We start from the raw sequence: 19,962 nt of genomic DNA on the forward strand, positions 1-19,962 counted from the left end.
CCCGTCAGCTCTGGATTAAGTCGAAAATTTTGAACACATGAAGACCTCCAGCACATTGTAGCAGTCCATTTTTAGGTTAAACATTTTGTTTAAATGTGCTAATTCGCTAACTTGTTGAGAATAAGATGACAAGATTGACACCACGCTAACGTCTGTTTGCCACATAAGAGCTAGAACCAGCAGAAAATTTGCTTGGTTTAGCATAAATATTACGGAGTCCCTGAGCAGCCATCCATTCAAAAAATGTTTTGTTCTGTTTTCCTGTGATGAAAATAACTCCGTGATAATGGGATAATTTTATTATGATCTCAATATAACAAACCATAGCTGAATACAGGGATCGGCCAGTGTGTTTCTTGTCAGTGTGACTTATTAGCTCAGTTAGTTGAGAGCAGGGCTTGTAATCTAAGGATTTTAGGTTTGACTCCTGCTCTCAACAACCTTTCTTTTGTGTTTTTTATTATCAATTATTAAGTTCTTATGAAGAGATTCAGGGGAATCCATTCACACATTTTCTGACAGCTATTTCAAAGGTTCCGAATTAGCCGTCAGGAAATGTGTAACGTTAAATGGATTCCCCTGAATGAGAAGGAATTTCCTCTGCTTGGGAATGATGGGGAAATGAAAAGTCCGTCGGTTGATGGATGTTGACAAATCGCCAGTCTTATGAAAAAGGACTGTGGAAAAGATAAAACAGAAAAAAAAGCTGGTTTTCCATGAGGAGAGTCCTATGCTCAACCAACTGAGCTAACCAGTTACAATGACAAATAATAAAATGACCATTTAAGTACTGTGTTAACCGACTACTTTGTTATCTCAAGATCACGAGAAAATGATCCTGTTCATGGGAAATCGGAGTGAAAAAATGTCTTCTGGAAGTACTGGAAGCAGAGGGACACAACTTGTCTGGTTCTTTCAAAGTTTAGAAAATGTGACTTCAGCACCTTTAAATTGGGCTACCTAATACATCTCTTGTTTGTTTAATTTGGGCACAAAAAGAAACACAAAGCGCTGAAGTCTTATTCAACCTGGCAGGTAAATTAGTCTGTGGTGGTGTGGCATACTGCTGAGGGCATATGTATCAAAATCTGGAAATCAGGATGAAGCTGGCAGTCAGATATTCTGCAGCTAGCTCATTAAGCTGCAAAAATGAATGATTTTTCATGAGGTTGTCAAATAGACTCAGTCTTTACTCAACACTCTGCAGTTTCTGCTTCTGTCTGCCCTCGGTAAGACTTCGAGTTGCTGCTCTTTCAGTCTTGAGTGCTGAGGAGATTCTCCTGGGGGAGATGCTGCAGAGTACATAGCTCTTCAGCGTCTTCTTCTTTCTCAGATCCTTTCTTCTCTCCTCTCGTCTCCTCATGCTCGCTCCCTTTTCATCATTTAGTCATAAGGATGTGCTTCAGCTCTCAGCCTCGGGAGGCTAAAAATGGCCACCGCCTCTGCGTAGCTGAGAGCTATTACGGTACTCAAGCTGCTAACATCAAGTAGTAGAAAACTATGGAAATTCAGTTCCCCTTCCTGTGTTTCTTTACTGTAAATGGGGTCTTGTATTTTTGAGTATAGTTAATGAAACTCTCAGGGGGGACATGTGAACTTAATGACCTTTAGTAGGAGGCATTTGTCTCTTTAGATCTGAGCTCATTACGGCTTACAAGAGATAGAATCCTCTCTATTTCATTAAGGTTAGAAAGCAATGCCATTGATTTCACAGGAAGAACACAACAAGGTGTTTTTGTGTGTTTCTGGTGGGTCCAACACTTAAGATAAAATGTATTAGTATCTGCTAAATAACCTCTTATATGTTTATTGCTGACTGGCTAAATGAGACCTGTACGGCAGCATTACATGACTGCACCAAGATATTTCAATAATGTTTTGCTTTCTTTGCGTTAGCCAACTTATCAACTGCTGTACAAAGATTTATTCTGCACTGCCTGCGCTGGATCTCTCTGGGTACTCCAGTGGAAAAAGCTCAGGCGTAACATTAGATATTTATTTACTTTCTTCAGATTTCTCCCCCTTCTCCTCACCTCCACCTCCACCTTACCGGCCAGGCCTGCTTTGGCACACAGAGGTATTACCTCTGTTGGATAAGCTGAATCGATTTTGGATTTTAAATGTAAATAATATATATGAATATGTTTTGTGTTAATCCCATGAAAAGACCAAAATCAATGAGGCTGCCTCAGTATTTTCTGACTTGAGCCCACTGGATACTTCTGAAGATATGCTTTAAATCCTTAAAAATGGGTCACAAGCTAAACTATTTTCCAAAGCATAGTTTGCACTACACGATTTTAAGCCCAATTTAAGCCCAACAAGCTGTGATCAGGGGTAAATCAGCGATCGATCTGCGGTCGCCAGCGTGTGACCCCCTGTCACCGATCAGTCACTTAGTGTGAACGCCATAACAACTTCAGACTCCCGTCGGTGAACCTTTCGGCCGACGCTGAAAGTCGTGTACTCTGCACGAGCCTTAAGGCACTGTGGCTTTTAAGCAACAAGTACTCAAGCAGGAGTAAATAATGCATTTGTTGTGGACTATTTTCATCTGCTGATTAATCCATTTGTTGCTAATGGATGTAGCTGTATGTGAGATTAAGTCAAAAATAAACTAATAAAGGAACATGTCACCCAGTGCAACAGTGAGGCTCATGGACTACAATGGAGCTCTATGGCACAAAGAGAAATTAGAAGCCATATCAGGGTTTGGATACACAGACAATAGGTGTTAGTGGGATCTTGCAGACTAGGGGTGTGGCAGTCAAAGAATTTTGCTTCTACCTAGGATTGTACATTATTATTATCATATCGGCTGAACTTAAATGCTCTGTTTTCATTTCGACTACATGTGGACCTAAGTGTGTTCCTGAAATATTAATCCCAAACTGCATCCCCAGTCACAATCTTCAACTTGTGCTGCCGGGGGGAATGAGATTCGTTAGCAAAGGCGTTTTAAAAAAAACACAACAGAGCCAGAATATGTCTCAGCTCTCTGTAATTACCCCCCTGACAAATAAAAAGTAATTAAATCTGAATCTTCTTGTATAGCATTTCAAATCACTAAATGGTTATTGACTGATTTAGCAAGCTGGCCTTTTCTACCTCTTCCTCCCACTCTGCTGCTGTGGCATCATATTGCACTTTTTATGGACACTGTTACTGGACCACTTATTTTATTTAGCCCGTCCGAGTGAAAATGCCGGAAAAATTCAGATTAGGACTCCATGTTCCAAAACTCAGCTAATCCTGTATTTGACTGTTAAATTTGCATGTTTTTCTTTTTGTGAATATTCTTTCTACATTCTGCCAGCCGGCCTCCCAAACAACAGTGTTCGTGCTCTGTCCAATTATACTAAGAGGCTGATATTCACTCAGAGCCAGTCGCAACAGCTTTCAGAGGATCAGCACAAACTGGCAGCAGAAATGACTCTGTGCTCTGTTTATTATGTTTATATATATGTGTGTGTGTGTGTGGAGCTGGGTGGCACTGCTGCTGGCAGGAATCAGTGTGAGAGATTTACAGCTGAAGGCAATCCTGCATGGCTGTCCGTCCAATCTGTTTCCGTGGTAACCGTTACATTTCTGAAGCCATCGCAGAATGAGAAAAATAAATCGTCCGCTGCTCAAAAATGCCCCCAAAATTGGGAACAAGATACTCTTTAAATTGCATACAATATTGGACAGCATGCACGTGGCACACGCTGAGGATAATTCAAACCATCAAAGTCTGAAAATTGGCTTTTCTGATACAGAATGAGGCTCAGAGCAGCAGAATAAGAAATAGTGCCTGAGGAAAAATAACTCCACAAAGAAATACACTGTACACTGTTTGGCTTCAGAGGCAGAACTAGAGTGTGTAAATACTGTTAGTAAACTGCATTAATAATGTAACATTATTATAGCCTAATTGGATCCCACTTTTACATAAACAATCACGTCGTTTGCCTTTAAATCATACTGAAACAAATGTAAGTTTTAGTGGCATCTAGTGGTGAGGGTTGCAAATTGCACACCCCACCCCAATCCAAGCAAGTAGTATGGCTACGGTGCCTGAGACAGGACAAAAGATGTCGTCTATGAGATAGCAGAGAGTTGCCAGTCAAGACATGGGGTTCCTTTAGATAGATATATTAAGAAATGTTTTTTGGTATATTTTGGTTACTGCTTCATTAAACTATGGCCACTGACAGATAATAATGTAAGCCTCACTGTTTCTGCATCACAGTCCTTTATAAACCACATAACACATGAAGTTTACAAAAACATTGTCAGGTGAGGATCAAGGCTTCTATTGATTTGCTTAATTAATTAGATAAGCAATCTGCAAATCTTACCAAAATGTCTTTTTTTAACTTTTTAAAATACAACAGTTTTTAATGGGCATTTAGCATGTGAAAGTACAAATTACACATCTGTGTGCACAGTAGTGAAACAATATCCAAAAAACCCCAAAACCTCTTTTTTAATGCAAATTCGGAAAAATTCGTTATTGGTCACTTGGTAGGCACATGGTCTTGTTATGTATGTATCACCATTAGCAGTAAAAAGAAATACATGTTTTCCACCAGGGCACTAAAATGTAAAGTTTAGTTGCTTAATCTGAGCTTCCATGCAGTTACAGTTTTATTGCCAATAATATTCATCAGCTCACAAAGGTAACTGCACATTTCTGTCCACGTAGCAAAGCCATAACATAATGCTGTGGAATAACTACATGAAATTACAATCCAACTACATGATTTTTCTACCAGAGCACTAAAAGTTTAGTTGTCTGATCTGAGCTTCTATGGAGGCTACGTTTTATTGCCAATTAGTGATCAGCTGATTATTTCATTAATGTTACTGACAAAGCCAAACGAGAGCGCTGGAGAGTCACTACATGAAATTACAATCCAACTACATGATTTTTCTACCAGGGCAGTAAACTTTTAGCTGGCTGATCGCTTCCAAGCTTTAAGCTAACCAATAACTGATTGTCTCGCTAACATAACCTGCAAAGCCAAACTACAGGCTTGAGAATAACTAGGCTACGTGAAATTAATCCAACTAACATTACATATTTTACACCACTGATATGGGAAACACGTCACTTCTCTCAGTGATTATGGCCAGTTTCGAGCTCAAGCTATCAAACAACAGCTTTCATTTGCATCGTTAAAGTCTGACTAACTTAATTACCTGTCTAGCCGAAAACAGACACCGCTTTGAAAACATCTGTCCCACATCAAAGCCTTCCATCTGGGAAAATCCACATCGATTATATCTGTGATTTTTTGCCGTCAGCTGTCTGCATCTGTCCCGACTCCGTCTGGCTTCATTGTATAAAGATCCACAGGCTGTCGGGCTCGTTCTAAATAACCCGTGTGCTCGTTCATTTGTCCAAATGTCAGTTATCTTCTTACTTCTAATAAACCAGACAACTACTCAGAGCCTGTATATATTATTAACGCATATAATGTAGTGACGGACATCTACACTACCTGAATATACAAGCAGAAGAACGCTGTGATGACGAAACACGCGCTGTTTGTCCGTTGTTGGCTGTTGTAGAAACACGACGACACAATATGGCGACCTCCATGTAAGAGGACCTGCAGTTATGGAGAGAGAAATGTCTCATTCTAAGGTAATAAAAACATAACGGTTCATTATGTAAAGTCTTTACACACTGATTCTTATCTTATATTGCATTTCTGCCTGTAAATCACCTTTAATACCCAGCTCACAGGTCTGGGTTACATGTTACAGAGTTGTGTGGCCTAACAGTGTAAGATAATCAAAAATAACAACAAAAAACATGCTGAGTTTACATATGAGATTCCTTCAAATGAAACTGCTCAACCTCAGTATTATAAAAGGGTCAACTCAGATGTTTGACCTGATGGAAGATATGACTAACATGTTTGCTCTGTGGGTTTCATGAAAGTCTGCTTGGAAGATAACAGAACCTATAAACTTTTACAATACTGTGATTTTTTTCCCCATTTATATTCTCAAAATCACAAAATGTGAGGAAAAGCAACCAGAAAGGTAAGTTAGCCCATGCAAATAGTTAACACCTGCATCACTAACAACGAATAGTGGAGAAATGCAGCATTATCTTTTCAAGAAAATGCACATGACACAAATAAAAAGCCAAAACACGCCGCCTGGCTCTGCCATCCCTACACACAAAGCAATCTCTTCTCGGCTGTTCTCATCGGTGACACCATGATGGTGGAACGAGCTACCACGCGCCGTCAGAGCAGGGCCGTCCCTCTCTAACTTAAAGAAGCTCTTGAAAACTCTTCCGAGAATTGTTCCTCTTAGAACACCTCTAACATGCATTTCCTGTGCTTCTTATATCTCCTTACACTTCTCTTGTATTGATTGCACTGTTTGTGAACTCTTACTTCCTGATGCCGTATGAATACCATAATATAGTATTTATTGCTACTCTTACTAGTGTCACTTGTAGATCTCTCACTTTACTGATGCTTGTATGTTGTTTCTCCAATGTAAGATGCTTCGGATAAAAACGTCAGCCAAATGAGTAAATGTAATGTAAAACAACAGAGCATGCGTTTTTATTTAGCCTATGTGTACACAGAAGAGAGATAAGAATAAACTAGAAAAATAAACAATTCATATACAATATTCAATACAATACTCGAGGGTTGTGGACTGTCATAAACTCATTAAGCAGATGGTTGTTGACACATGAGAAATATCCAATCCCCCCCCCGAATTCTCAATATGTAAAATGTCACTTTTTATTTGGGTAAAGTTAAGCAATATCTTTACTTGCAAATCACTTTCACAGTTCTGTTTGAAAGTAAATGAAAACGTTATGAAAACATATTCATACAAAAGATACGCCTCTGTTGCCAGGGGAAGGTTTTCTGAGCAGCGGTGTGATCATTGTGTGCTGGATAAATCCTACAGGGCTGTAATGTTTCAGAGCATTTCATTTTGAGAAAAAACATGAAGGCAAGTTATAAATCAAACATGTGAATGTCATTAAATGGAAATACAAGGTCTTCTGAGAAAGCAGCAGAACATAAGCTACTGTATAATGCATTAGAAATGATGCGTATAACCTACTCACATACAGTAATGTATCAATGTAAATTACATTCATCCACTTATTGTTGTAATCTAATAGCTCGCTAATGTCATACATGCTGTACCATACAGATCAATACTAGAGTCTTATGTTTGAGCTAATATTCTGTTGTTCTGTAACACTTTATGTGTCCTGCAGATGGCGCTCCGCTGAGTGACTTGTCTTGGTCGTCGTCCCTGGCTGTGGTGGCCATCTCCTTCTCGGGTCTGTTCACCTTCGTCTTCCTCATGCTGGCCTGCCTCTGCTGCAAGAAGGGCAAAATCGGCTTCAAGGTGGGCCTCTCCTTTGAGCTGAAACACCATTTCTCTTCAACTTGCACATGAAACATGAAAAAAATATGAGGCATGAAGACAAAACTGGCACACTTCTCCACCGTCATGCACACTCATTAAATCATACGGAGTTTTATACGGGTTCTTGAATAGAGATACACACTCTAACTCTCTTTGCCCAAGAGTGTACTGCAAATGGACTGAACACAGGACGTTCCTCTGAGCCTCTCATCAGATGTCCATTATGTTCAGTACACAAGAACTCCAGCCATTTATACTTAGAAAATGTTGATGGGAGGTAAACAGTTCCAGACAAAGGTGGTAGAGACAGTGTTTACGGAGCGATGGGAAGCCTGCAGCTTTTCAGGACCATCTTGTGCGTTTCATGTATACCCCATTTCTGAGCAGTGTGCTGAAATGGGTCATGCCACTGGAGAAAATAGGACAAGGAGCAAGGAAGATAGTGTGTGTGAGAGAGAATGTACATTGGAGGAATGGTGTGCAGAATGCTTAAATCTGTGTCTGTGTCACTGCGTTTTAGGTCCTGCATGTATGTGGACATGAGTTAGTGCTGTGTGTTCCTGCTGATTCACATGTTAAACTTGTAAACAAATACACCATAGTTCGACTCAGTGTATCACCCAGTCTCATTCCGTGTAAACGTTAGGCTTAACAAATGATTTTGAAACCTATGCTATTTACATCCACATATTCCCAACCTTTGGCCACCTTTCCACAAGCAGCTGTCGAATATCCTAAAACCAAAGGGATGAAACATACTGTAGCTTGCATGCACTACACATTTTCGTCACAGTCCTCCTCAGTTGGCAGGAATGTGTTTCATCTCACCAAAGTGCTTTTGCACGTGTTTGTCCTCGCCCACATGATACAAATAAAATGGGGACCCATCAAAACATTGTTTCCAGGAACCACTGATGGTCAACATTTTCATAAACTACCTTTACATCTCACTAAAATCACACAGTATTTTACATGGAAACAATTAGTTGATTAATTCATAAGTTAATTAAAAGAATCAGCAACCTAATAATTGGTTAATGATTTAATTCATTAAGCACATTCAAATTACACAATTAAAATATTAATCTGATAATGCTGCTAGATAAAACATTAATGGATCACTAAAGTTATTACATCCCACCCCTTGGGGACCATCTGTGTCTGTAATGTCATGGAAATCCATGCAGTAATTCTTGATTTCAGTTTGGACCAAAGTGCTGAACCGCCCACCTGACAAGTGAGGCTAAAAAAGCTATTTTTTTAATGTGATGAGTTGCAGCTTTTCTCTGCTTTATGTCACTGTAAATTCTAAATCTTTTGGGTTTTCAACTGCTGGTTGGGCAAAACAAAACATTGAAAAAGCAACCTGGAGTTCTGGAAAATTAAAAGACCAAATTAAATATTTGATCTACAAAGCTGCCATGCTACATCATAACTTTTGTCCTTCTTCCTCTGCAAAAAGCAGAGTTTATGCCGCGGTGACACTGTAAACAGAACCATATGATGAGAGAAGTGTCTGTAGCCAAATTACATAACATCCTGTTCTTGTCATCCTGCTGCAAGGAATAGCCATCTACTGAAGATATACAGTAAGATATGCCTCATAGCTGGTTTGTGTCTTTGGCGGGTTGGACCACCCAGCTCGGACCTGTCAGGGTGTGTCTGAGGAAGGGGCCAGGGTGGGAGGAGGGGGTTGTGAGAGGGCGCGGGGGCGTGAGGAAGGGCATACCCATGAGCCCACAGTGCATCCGGCCTCAGGGCCCCATCTGGAATTAGACACAGCTTCTCCCAGAGCAGGAAGAGGGAATTTCAGAAAGAAAAAAAAAACTTCAAGAGGAGATGAGTTAGAAAAGCTCTCTGTGTTTTACTGACAGTGATGAAAAGAGGTGAGCTTTTATCAATGATCCTCACTGCTGTAAGGGGCTGGATTGAGGTTTGGAAGCCTTTGAATACTCTTTTTCTAATCTACATATGAATTTGTTGTTGATCACATCATGTAAAAATGTAGAAATGAGTGGCATGTGCAAATTCTGACCTTTTGAAAATTTATATAATTCTTTACAAGGCAAAAAAAGATTTTTTTTAAATGGAAAATGTGCAAAACTTCGTCACTTGGAGGTGCCTTTTCACTTTCTCGCTGAGTGTCGGATGAAACTATTGATATTTCTTTTGCATGGCCAAGCATTAGTCTTGCATATAACCTAGTATAAAATCACAAATTGTATTTTCAACACAGTTTTTGTACAGATTGAACAAACAAGATATATGTTAATAATCAGTGAGCGCTGGTAGGTGGATTTTGTTACCTTTGAACAGGGCCAGGGTAGCTGGTTCCCCTTTTCCAGTCTTTATGTTAAGTTAAGCGGCTGCTGGCTGTACCTTCATATAGAAGGATGAGTATTCTTCTCATCATCTTATCTAACTCTTTGTATTATAAAAGCGTATTTCCCAAAACTGTTTAAGGAAAAGAAGAATTCATAAATCAGATTATTGTTTGACAAACTGGTGCTGCCCAAATTTTTATTTTCAATACATTTGGTACGTATGGCCTCAAACCTTCAACCAAAGTGATGAGCAAAATCAGAGCAGAGTTTGCTAAACATCTTTTTTCTTAAGATGGTAAACAAACTTCAAATTCAATCACCAGCAGAATCATTCTTTAAAAAAAAAAATCTAATTCAGGGTTCCTTAAATCTGTGAATTAAGTCCCTGAAATTTATTTTAATCTTAAAAAAAACAACAACTTTAAATCAAGTTATTTATTAATCATTAACCCAAGAGTGGACCGAGGACCAAAAGCCAACAATTTGTTTTTTAAAGGCAGGATGTGTTAAATATGTCAGTTGCACTTTGTAAACACACCATTCAGAGTTGGCCCCTCCTCAACGAGTGACGGCGAGAGAGTGCAGCGGTGGTCGAGCTCCGTCAAACAAACAAACAAAGCCCAGACATGTAGCTCCTTGTGCATGACACAGAGCAGAGGAGAGAGATGGAGACAGCAACGTTTTCATAGAGTCCCGTCCTTACACCCTGCACGCTGCCCAAACACGGCCAGATAATAAGAAAATGCAGGCAGAGGACAAAGTCTTTGCAGGGACAGACATCGACACACACTTCTAGTGGGTCATAAGTGATTGAGAGGAATTATTTTTGGATGAGTCTATACAATTATTTTTGTTTGTTTTTTAAGGAAAGTCATACTTTTTTTTGCTTTTGAAGAATCACAGTCAGTTGCTATTCTACTTAAGATCATGCATTCCATGCACACACACCCTTAATTTCAATATGAAAGGTTTAAGGTATAGAAATAAGGGGGTTCTGTTTCCTCATGAATGTAAATCTGCAAAATGACTTCCAACTGTATAAGGCTAAACTAAGTCAGGTCAGAGTAAGGGTTAAATTTAATTAAGGGTTAACAGCTGGGCTTAGGTTCAGCTTTAGGCCTGTAATGATTGAGCTGAAGGTCAGGAATGAAAGTAGTCAGTGGACAGTCCTCACAAGTATATATGTAAAAAATGTGTTTTCTCGGTTTAGTGGGGAAGGGGACTGCCCTGCAGATGTTCTTTGGCTTTTGGGAGCGAGAGAAAAATAGGAAGAGAGCGAGTGATGTCACAAGTATAGTATGTGACCCCCCCCCCACCTCCCCCTTGTATTTTTCTCCCTCACATTTTTGTGGGGGCTCAATTTCTCTCCTCTCCCTCATGAGACGACCACAGGTTCGGTCGTGCTTGTGAACCGGGAGATGGTGCTCCTCCTTCTTCCTCTCCCCCCTTCTTGTTTTCTCTCCCGCCATCCCTCCATCCCCAGCAGATCCTGGGGACAGTCAGTGGTCAGCTACAAAGCCTCTTCCTCCTCTCTGGACTCAACAATGAAAGTCTCTCTGCAGAATGATGATGCCTTTTTCTGCAGCCGCTCTTCCTGGCACTGCCAACCGCCTGCTATCCTGCACCCATCACACAAATGGGAACCCTTGGGGGCCACTGAGTGTGTGTGTGTTTTTATGGGTGTGTGCGAGAAAACCAGAAAGCGGTTGAGATGCTGTAACCACAGCTGAGGGCGTTTGACATATCATCCTCACCTATGGACTCTGAGGAAAGGTAAGCTAACTGGATATGCTGTTAGGTCACAGAAACACATTTACAATTTTTCCAGGTTTCTTTTTTTTACCAGCAGGGAAATCAACTGGTGGATTAAAAGGACAAAGCAAATGTAGTGATTGGTAATTATTTTAGGAAGTTTGTTGGACATCTTAAGAATGAAATCATAGGATTTGTAATACTTTTCTGTCATATTAAGTCATGTTTATAGATAATGTCAAAACCAAGTGTAAATATATTTTTGCTTTCTTTTTCTGTTTTCAATCATGTTTTATTTGGTCCTGAAAAGACTAGACAATTGATTGATAGCTGTTTTTATATAGTTGTAATATCTTTGAGTTTTGGACTGTTGGCCGCACAAAACTATTTCAATGTGTCACCTTGCATTGTGGGAAATTATAATGGGTATTTTTTTATATAATCATCATCTTTAACTGCTTATACGGGGTCGGGTCACGGTCAGATTTTATATTTGTTTATTTTAAGGAAAACTAATGCAGGTTTTGATACATTTTACTGCAGGATGTTTAGAAAATTGCTGTTGTGTGTGTGTGTGTGTCTGTGACAGATTGTGTGTGGAGAGTGAAACCATATGTTGAACGGGAGGGCGAGCAGGGCCGTGTGAAGATTTGGAGGGAAGGGTGTGCAGTCTGCACATGTGTGTTGTGTGTACGTGCTCGCATTCTTGAGGGACAGGATGAAGTGAGAGATGGAGGTGTTTATGTATGTGCATATGTGTGTGTATGTGTGGGTGTTGCAGAGGGCTGCAGCAGGTCACATTTTTCCAGTGTTGGGACCCCGCTGCTCTCCAGCTCCCAACTGAGAGACTTTTATTCTGACATCCGGTCTGTGGATGCAGCCAACTCCCTCCCCTCTTCGTCCTCTACTTCATTTTTGACTACGTTCAACAGACAGAAGGAATCTTTCAGGAGCTCCTCACTGTTCATCCAGCCCAGGCCTCAATGTAACACATAGAAAACTCAGAAACCGAAGACCCACTAGAACCTGAAATGTGCTTCAAAGGGATTTTCAAAAGCTGCATATTCTAAACTATTTAACTGTATGTGACATTGATTGGCCAATTTTTCTTTTAAAAAGATCATTGCATCCATAAAATGTTAATCTTAAGCCAAGAAACTAGTTAGTGAACAGTCACGATTTGCAATTCCAAAAGCAATGACGTGATTACAGAATAGTTTTTCACTTCATGTGTAGATCCATCAAATGAAAAGAAAACTGTTTTCTTTTAATAGAGACAGACAGGAAAATAGAGCAAACTTAGTTTACCTCAGGTAGAAGTCATTGCTTGGTGATTTAACCATTTCAAACATCTTTTTTCATACAAATACTGTTACCTCTTTATTTGTTTATTTTTCCACATGTTGGATTTTATGCAGCCACAAAGCAGTTAGTCTTCATTTACTTAACAGATAGTCCTCTCTTTTGTTCACAGCTTCTTTCTAAAATTATGGTTAATACATATTAGAAGATCTCTATTGCCAGAGATGAGAGTGTGGTCGAGCTATCAGGGTCTCTTGTGCAAGCACTAATCTCTTTCTGCCACTCGTTGTGAAGACTTATTGATCCATCTCCGGCTTGGTGCAATTTGGGGCCTGTGAAGCTGAGAGGTGGATCAGATGGCAGCTTATAGGAGTGCAGTAAATGAAATCAAAAGTTCCTTTCTGTTTTTCATTATTTTGCGTATTTTTGAAACAGAGTGAGCCACAGAAGCTCTTCTCCCCAGGCGTTGCTCTGAAGGCTTCCAGAAAGCATCTCAGTACGAAAATCATTGGGCTTAATTGCAAAGCAGAGGATTGAGATACATGTAATCTTAGTGCAAATAATCTTTTGGTATATCACACTGGCATTGTTGACACTATGACGTTCCAATCACTACCACAAATGACTCAGAGAAGAACACTGAACTGGGCCAGGACAGCTTGCCTCAGTTTATCTCAGTTTATCCCAGTTCTGCTTCAGTGGTCGAGCCAGAATATCATCAATTTTGTATTGTTTTAATTCTATGGCTTTCTGCATATATGCAGCCAAATATTACATATTGCGTTGAGTAGATATACGACCTACAATTCCCCTAAACGCAGACTAGGACATGCTTGTGAAGTTTGTTATAAATTTAGTAACTATACATGTTGCCCAGCCAGTTGCCAGTCTAATGCAAGCAACAAGTTCCTTTGCATGACCTTTGACCTCTTCATGTATCTGTTTTCCAGGAATTCAAGAATGTGGACGGGGAGGAGTACCATGCAGATATGTCCACCTTGGCCTCGCCAGCGTCCCAGGGCAGCCCGGACGTCTACATCCTGCCACTCACTGAGGTGTCCCTGCCGGTAGCAAAGCAACCTGCTCGATCAGGTGAGTCCACTTCAGTTTCATTAAACCTCTTAAACTCTGCCAGTAACACCAGTGGCTTCACTAGCTGTAATAGGGCTGGGCGATATGGCCAAAAATGTTATCACGATAAAAACATTTCATATAATTCATATATCAATAATCATCACGACGTATGTCAAATCATTATTTCTTTCAAGTTTAAAGGCCAATTTTTACTCCTGAGTGAAAATTGAAGAAACCAGATGGTCAATTATGCGGTTTAACTTTTCTTTACGGTCAGAATGTGTCAAACACTTGATGCCAAACAGTGGATCACTTAACAAATCTGAGGTAGAACATTCAAAACCGTTGTGACAAAAACAAATATGATTACTAAATTTTTTTTCAGTCCCTTTTCCTTAACAAAACAAATATTTTAATAGAAAAAGTAAGTGCTAATTTGTTTGTGATTCATATGAACTAAACCACATATGTAATGACGATATATTTATTTTATTGTTATTGAGGAAAATTAGTTATATTATAAGTAATAAACCCTCAGAAAAGTGAAATTATGCAAAACAAATTCCAAAGTGAGAAAATCAGGCTGATGTTTTGTGGTAATAAGAGCAAAATGATACACACTGACAATATTTATGTATTTGCTATGGTGCAGCCATGAAAAAGTCTTGAGTGTTTCCCCTGCTGTTGAAAGAGATAAAATACAAGACGAATGGGTGGTCAAAGAATGTCAGTCAATCATGAGCTCATTTTTGAGTTTTTGTCAGTGCTTTGTGATGTACGTCTTCAGTCATTTGCTGCAAACCTTCCAATAGTTTTGTAGAACTTCCAAAGCCTTACACATGCAAGTACATTTCAAGTGTGCGAGAGTAATGTATCTGCCGCTAGTCAAAGTTTGTCCCGAGAGTGAGCACCGCCCTGATGCTGGCCTCGGTCAGCTGGGCCTCCACCTATCTCACAATCCCTCACTGCAGGTCCCCACAGAATGAACTCTATGCTCTTTAACTTTCATTCTCTCCCACAAACATCTGCCTGTTGCATAATAACGTTCAGGCGGCCAGCCTACACTGCTGCTTATTGGAATGTCAGGCATGTCGGAGCACAAAACCCCAGTGAGAATATTGCTCTTTCACTCTGTCGCTTTCTTTCTGCCTTTCTGCTTCGATGTGACAATGGTCCTTGTTGTGCGTTAATGGGCTGATGCTGCCTGATAAACTTATGACACTGGAGCGTGGAGAGACTTAATGGATCATGCCCACGCAGTGAACTCAGGGATCAGTTTGCATCAGAGCTCAAATACTATAGATGTAAATGTTTGTTTGGAGTTTTACATTTGCAACGTTTGACCCACGATGGGCTGTGTATGGAGAATTTTTAAAAGTGGGTTGGTTCACCCAAATTGCAAGGACAATGTTTTCTAACTTACTTTTAGTGGTGTCTATCAATGCAGATATAGGTTCGGTTGTATTTGCTGAAGTTTTCAGGAAGGTTAAGGAATTTTATTTGTGTTCAATCCAGTGAAAACCTAGAAGACATAGTGAGAACATTTTCTCACTATGTTCTGTGATAAACTGGACCTTCAACATAAGCTTTGTCTTCTGTGAATAATAGGAACCATATGGTATTACAGAGGTCAGGGATTCATTACTGCACCTTCAGGACTGCCTCACCCAGTGACATCATATGGGGAAAGCGATATTTGTTTTTAATGAGAAATAGATTTATCATGCTCTGTACATTTCTAATAATTTTCCTTCTTATTCTTCTTTGTTAGCTGCTCTTCGTCAGGATCGTCTTCTTTTAGTTAGTTGAGCATTATGTGTGTATCGCTTCATACGGGTGCAGTTGATAGTGCTTTACAGGGTGATAAAATATTAAAACTAAAAAGCTAAACTTAAAAAGGTACAAGGTAGGCACTTAAAAGGTAGATAGAAGAATAGAGAAGAGCAGAGAGGCAAAGAAAATGTTAGTTTAAAAAATATCTTAGGAGAAATGAAATATGAAGGTCTTAAAGATTGCTTTTACACAAATGGAACAGGTCTTAGAGCTTGCGTAGATGCGGAGTTGAATTACTTAGCACATATGAATAAGTCTGGTTACTTTCAGCCAATGTTCCCATCTCCCCCGTCATCCTGCTGCGCACTGGGGCTGTCGAAGGACTATGTGGATAGGTGGAGTTCCAACTGAGACGCCAGTACTGTAAGAGCTTGGCTCAGTCTGTGGCCCGGTCCCATGCAGGACCCGCCCAGATGCAGCTGTTCTGTGCTGCATGCTGTACTGCAAAGACTAATGGAGCTCACACCCACTCAGAGAGGACATGTGAACAGCTACACACACGTGAAAACACACACAAAGATTACTCTGAGCAAAAGCAAGCCCTGTTCTCATGTTCACATCCTCCCACTCTAACAAACACAATCTGCTGAATAACATCACTCACTCACATACATCGACCTCTAAATCCTCACAATGCTGCCATTTCTACTTGAGTTACACAACAGGAATGGACAAACGTCGTAAGTGAATTTAAATGTTTGTCCAAGGATAGCACTACAGCTCAACACCTCAGACTAGGACGCACCGGACTGGATGAGGATGATGGGAATTCCATTAGGCTCTGAGTGATTTTGCCGCTGTGCATTTCGCTGAAGACTTCCTGGCTACTATAGCGATTAAGCGCGACGCATTCTTCAGAGAGAGATGCTCAGCACACAGCTTAGACAAGAACAGATAGTGTTATGAAATGGAAATTGAGTTAGTGTATTGGTTGTAAAGCGATCTGAGAACTTACCAGGGTGATCTCAGTATTTTCAGTTTATACTTTAGAAAAAAATGTATTAAAACATTAGAAAACACTAAGTGAGCGTATATTCTTCTGCCATGGCTACACTTCTTCTAAATGCATTATTTTACAAAAAAACCCCACAGTGACATACATCTAAGTGAAGTAACGGCTAATATTACAATGTTAAGAAATCCAACAAAAAAATAAAACTCTTACCAAAACCATATCACTTGTTTGTTGACCCATGGACTTATTTTTCTTCCAAATTTAATTTAAATATTCAAGGTCTTGTTTTTAGACATACTGCAAAGAAACATAACCTCCTTGGCGAAAGATAACATATGCTATTGTCTTTGAAAATTTTATTTTTTTCACCCAGAATGTATCCCCTCATTGTTCCTTCAGTGTAAAACATGATGGTGTAGGTGGGACCCATTGCTTGCCACTGTTATCGCCAAAACTCAGTTCATTCCTGTGTCATGGAGCTGGTGGATAATAGCCCCAGTGTGTGCGTACTAACTGGTCCTAACTGGTGCCATGCTGCCCTAAGCAGCAGGACAATGGTGGTTATTCTGCTGTGGGCCGGGGAGAGCGTGAGTGGGTGTAAGGAATGACCAGTCTGGGGAAAGAGACAAGGGTGTCCAATATGGCCTCCACACAGTGACTGGACTGTGTAGCAGTCTGGAGGGGGACGACAGCGCCACAAAGATCTGTCTGTCTGCCTCCACACCCAGAATCTTAGTGTCATCGTGGGAGACACACAGAGAAAGAAAGGGATAGATGAGGGGTGAGAGATGGTGGGGCTGAGGAGAGAAAGTTGCCTCGTTTTCATTTCATTTGGCTTAGCTGGGACTGGTCGGGCGTTTTCGGAAGCCACGAAGGACTCAGGCCATCAGGGGATGCTGACAAAGATGCATCAGGGGGTCAGAAGACAGACAGACAGATCGGTGCCAGAGTTGGCTCAATATAGAATAAGACTTAAGAGTAGAGTTACATTTGTTTACTCAGCGACCATGGGAAACATCCACTGGCATGTTCGGATATACCATTTTAGAAAGGCTTAATAACAATCAATTGGACAGAGGATGGATTCTACGGTGGCCACTTAAGAGCCTGGATATGGTGCGTTATGTGTTATATGCATTTTTTATTCTTTATTATTGAGGTCTATGATTCACCTCCACATAAGTAAGGACATTCTGGATATTCGTTTTGCATTTCCAGAAATAATTGTGCCCGTGGTATGATCCCGTCATCTGTTTATATGAAATGAAACGTCCCAACATCATGTTGGCTATGAGTGAAATCAACTTTTATGAATGTCCTACTATAGATACATACTACCCTGTAAGTTCATCCATTCTATTTCAAGCCAACTCAACTAAAAAAAGTTATTCTCAGAATGATTTCTGAACTTTCTGTCAGAACAATTTAATAATGTTAAAGTTAAATAACTTTCTAAGAGGACACGGTTTGCCTGTTAAGTGTACATTCCAGCCTGCATTGTATGAAACTCATCAGAGAAGTTTCTTTTTGTGATGACATGCTGTGGGACACATGCAATGTAGTGTGTCTTTTCTTTCATGTTCGCCTGTTAATGGTTGTTTCGTCTGACACTAATGAAAATATTGCTAATCGCGATGAAGGTTGGTCTCCACTTCAGTGCCTGTGTGCCACCCATGTCTCTGGTAAAAAAAAAAATATATATATTTAAAAAGGCTCCTAAGGTACCATAAAAAAGCAGCACAGACTGTTTGGCAAAAGAAGAACTGACCCTGAAACTACAAGTGAAAGACAAGATTTTAACAATATTTTGAAGAAACATGAAATACTGAAATAGATGAGGGGGTCTGTGGGTCCTCCCCAGAAAAATTGGAGCATTCTGGAGACATTGTTTGCTCCAATTTATGGTGGAAATGTCTTTATTTACATAAAAACAAAAAAATTCAGCTGGCAGGTGACAATTTGTAAAAATATAATATAATGCAGTAATCAGCTGCAATTTTTGGAAAATGCACGTTTTCTTATTGTGCAAATAACACTCTCTCAAAGCATTTTCATTTAACATTTCTTGTAGCAAGCTATTTTTCAGAACATTTTTACAAATGTTTTAAAAAGTGATGGTGACGAAATCAGCCATTTCAAAATGTGGTGGGGACATGTCCCCAGCGTCCTACGTGTAAATGGCACCTATAGTTAACAAACACCTATTTAGGCAGTAAAACATATTTTGTAATAATTTTGAAATAATTTACAGGACTATTTAGGTATAAGCCATGTATGCTTGACATTTGTTTTTAATACATTGAGTTTTGGTTTGTTTGTTTTAAGCAGCCATTGGTTTCCATCCATTTTCATGTGGTATGAAAATAATTGCTTCAGCTGGCTCGAGTAGCTTAATCCAGTGAACATTAATCCTGCATTAATATTTGTCACTGTTTTTTATTTTTGTGAGTTAATTAAACTTAAATGTGGAATTATTTAGAAAGACTGCACGGCATTACATAATTTTGTTAATGTAACTTTGATCAGTTAATTAATTAAGTTAATGCACAATTGTTTTCAGTGAGATGAAACAGCTCAAGCAAGTTTTAAGAGTCTGCTTCATATCATATGAAAATGTATGGGAACCAATGGCTGCCTGGGACAAATACCTTGACATTTCTGAAACACATTATCATGGTTTGTGAAATAGTTGCTGGAACGTAATGTGAGTTGTACTAAACGGGCTAAAGCATGCAAAATCACTGACTTTGTAAAGATCACAACATCATCAAGAGTCTGATAGTGGAGGATAATCTATCACTGTAACACTTCTTCTCTCCCTTCTTTTGCTCTAGTCCAACTCGTGAAATCCATAGATCTCAGCCGCCACAGTCTTCTCTACCTGAAAGAGATCGGCAATGGCTGGTTTGGGAAGGTAAGCCCACATCTGACATTTTGATCTTCATAACTTCCTGGTGGTGGTTTTCACAACTGCTGTCCCTGCAGTACCTACCAGGTGGATGAAACGCAGCATCAGTGAGTCTCACATCGTGGATCCCAGCCCTCTTTAGAATAGAGTCAGTTAAAAATGGTCGACACGCTGAGTTACCTGTAATGTCTGAGTGTGTAATGATTAATCCCTGTGCCTTTTGATGTCAGCTTCTCCCAGAAGTGATAGACTTTTTCAAATTAATAGCTGCATTAACACTGCAGGCTGAACAATGTGGTGTGGTATCGTGTTTTTACGGTACAACCAGATAACATGTTGTTGTTGTCTCTCGTTCTCTCCCCCTCCGTTTCTTTGTTTCTCCTCCTTCTCCAACTCATACTGTTCAATCA

At 39.9% G+C, this 19,962-nt stretch overlaps 1 protein-coding gene across 2 annotated transcripts in view; it reads left to right on the plus strand.

The window, feature by feature from the left end:
- aatkb (apoptosis-associated tyrosine kinase b) overlaps nucleotides 1–19,962 on the plus strand; it is a 55,644-nt gene that overhangs the window by 23,217 nt on the left and 12,465 nt on the right. Inside the window, exons 2-4 of one of the 2 annotated variants that reach the window (XM_046068396.1) lie at nucleotides 7,250–7,383; nucleotides 13,733–13,874; nucleotides 19,479–19,558. In XM_046068396.1, coding sequence (XP_045924352.1) covers nucleotides 7,250–7,383; nucleotides 13,733–13,874; nucleotides 19,479–19,558 — 356 coding nt within the window. Of the gene's footprint in view, nucleotides 1–7,249; nucleotides 7,384–11,261; nucleotides 11,502–13,732; nucleotides 13,875–19,478; nucleotides 19,559–19,962 lie in introns of those variants that run through there. The other variant, XM_046068397.1, reaches the window with a different exon arrangement.

This window comes from Micropterus dolomieu, linkage group LG14, assembly GCF_021292245.1.
Source record: "Micropterus dolomieu isolate WLL.071019.BEF.003 ecotype Adirondacks linkage group LG14, ASM2129224v1, whole genome shotgun sequence".
Lineage (NCBI taxonomy): Eukaryota > Metazoa > Chordata > Actinopteri > Centrarchiformes > Centrarchidae > Micropterus > Micropterus dolomieu.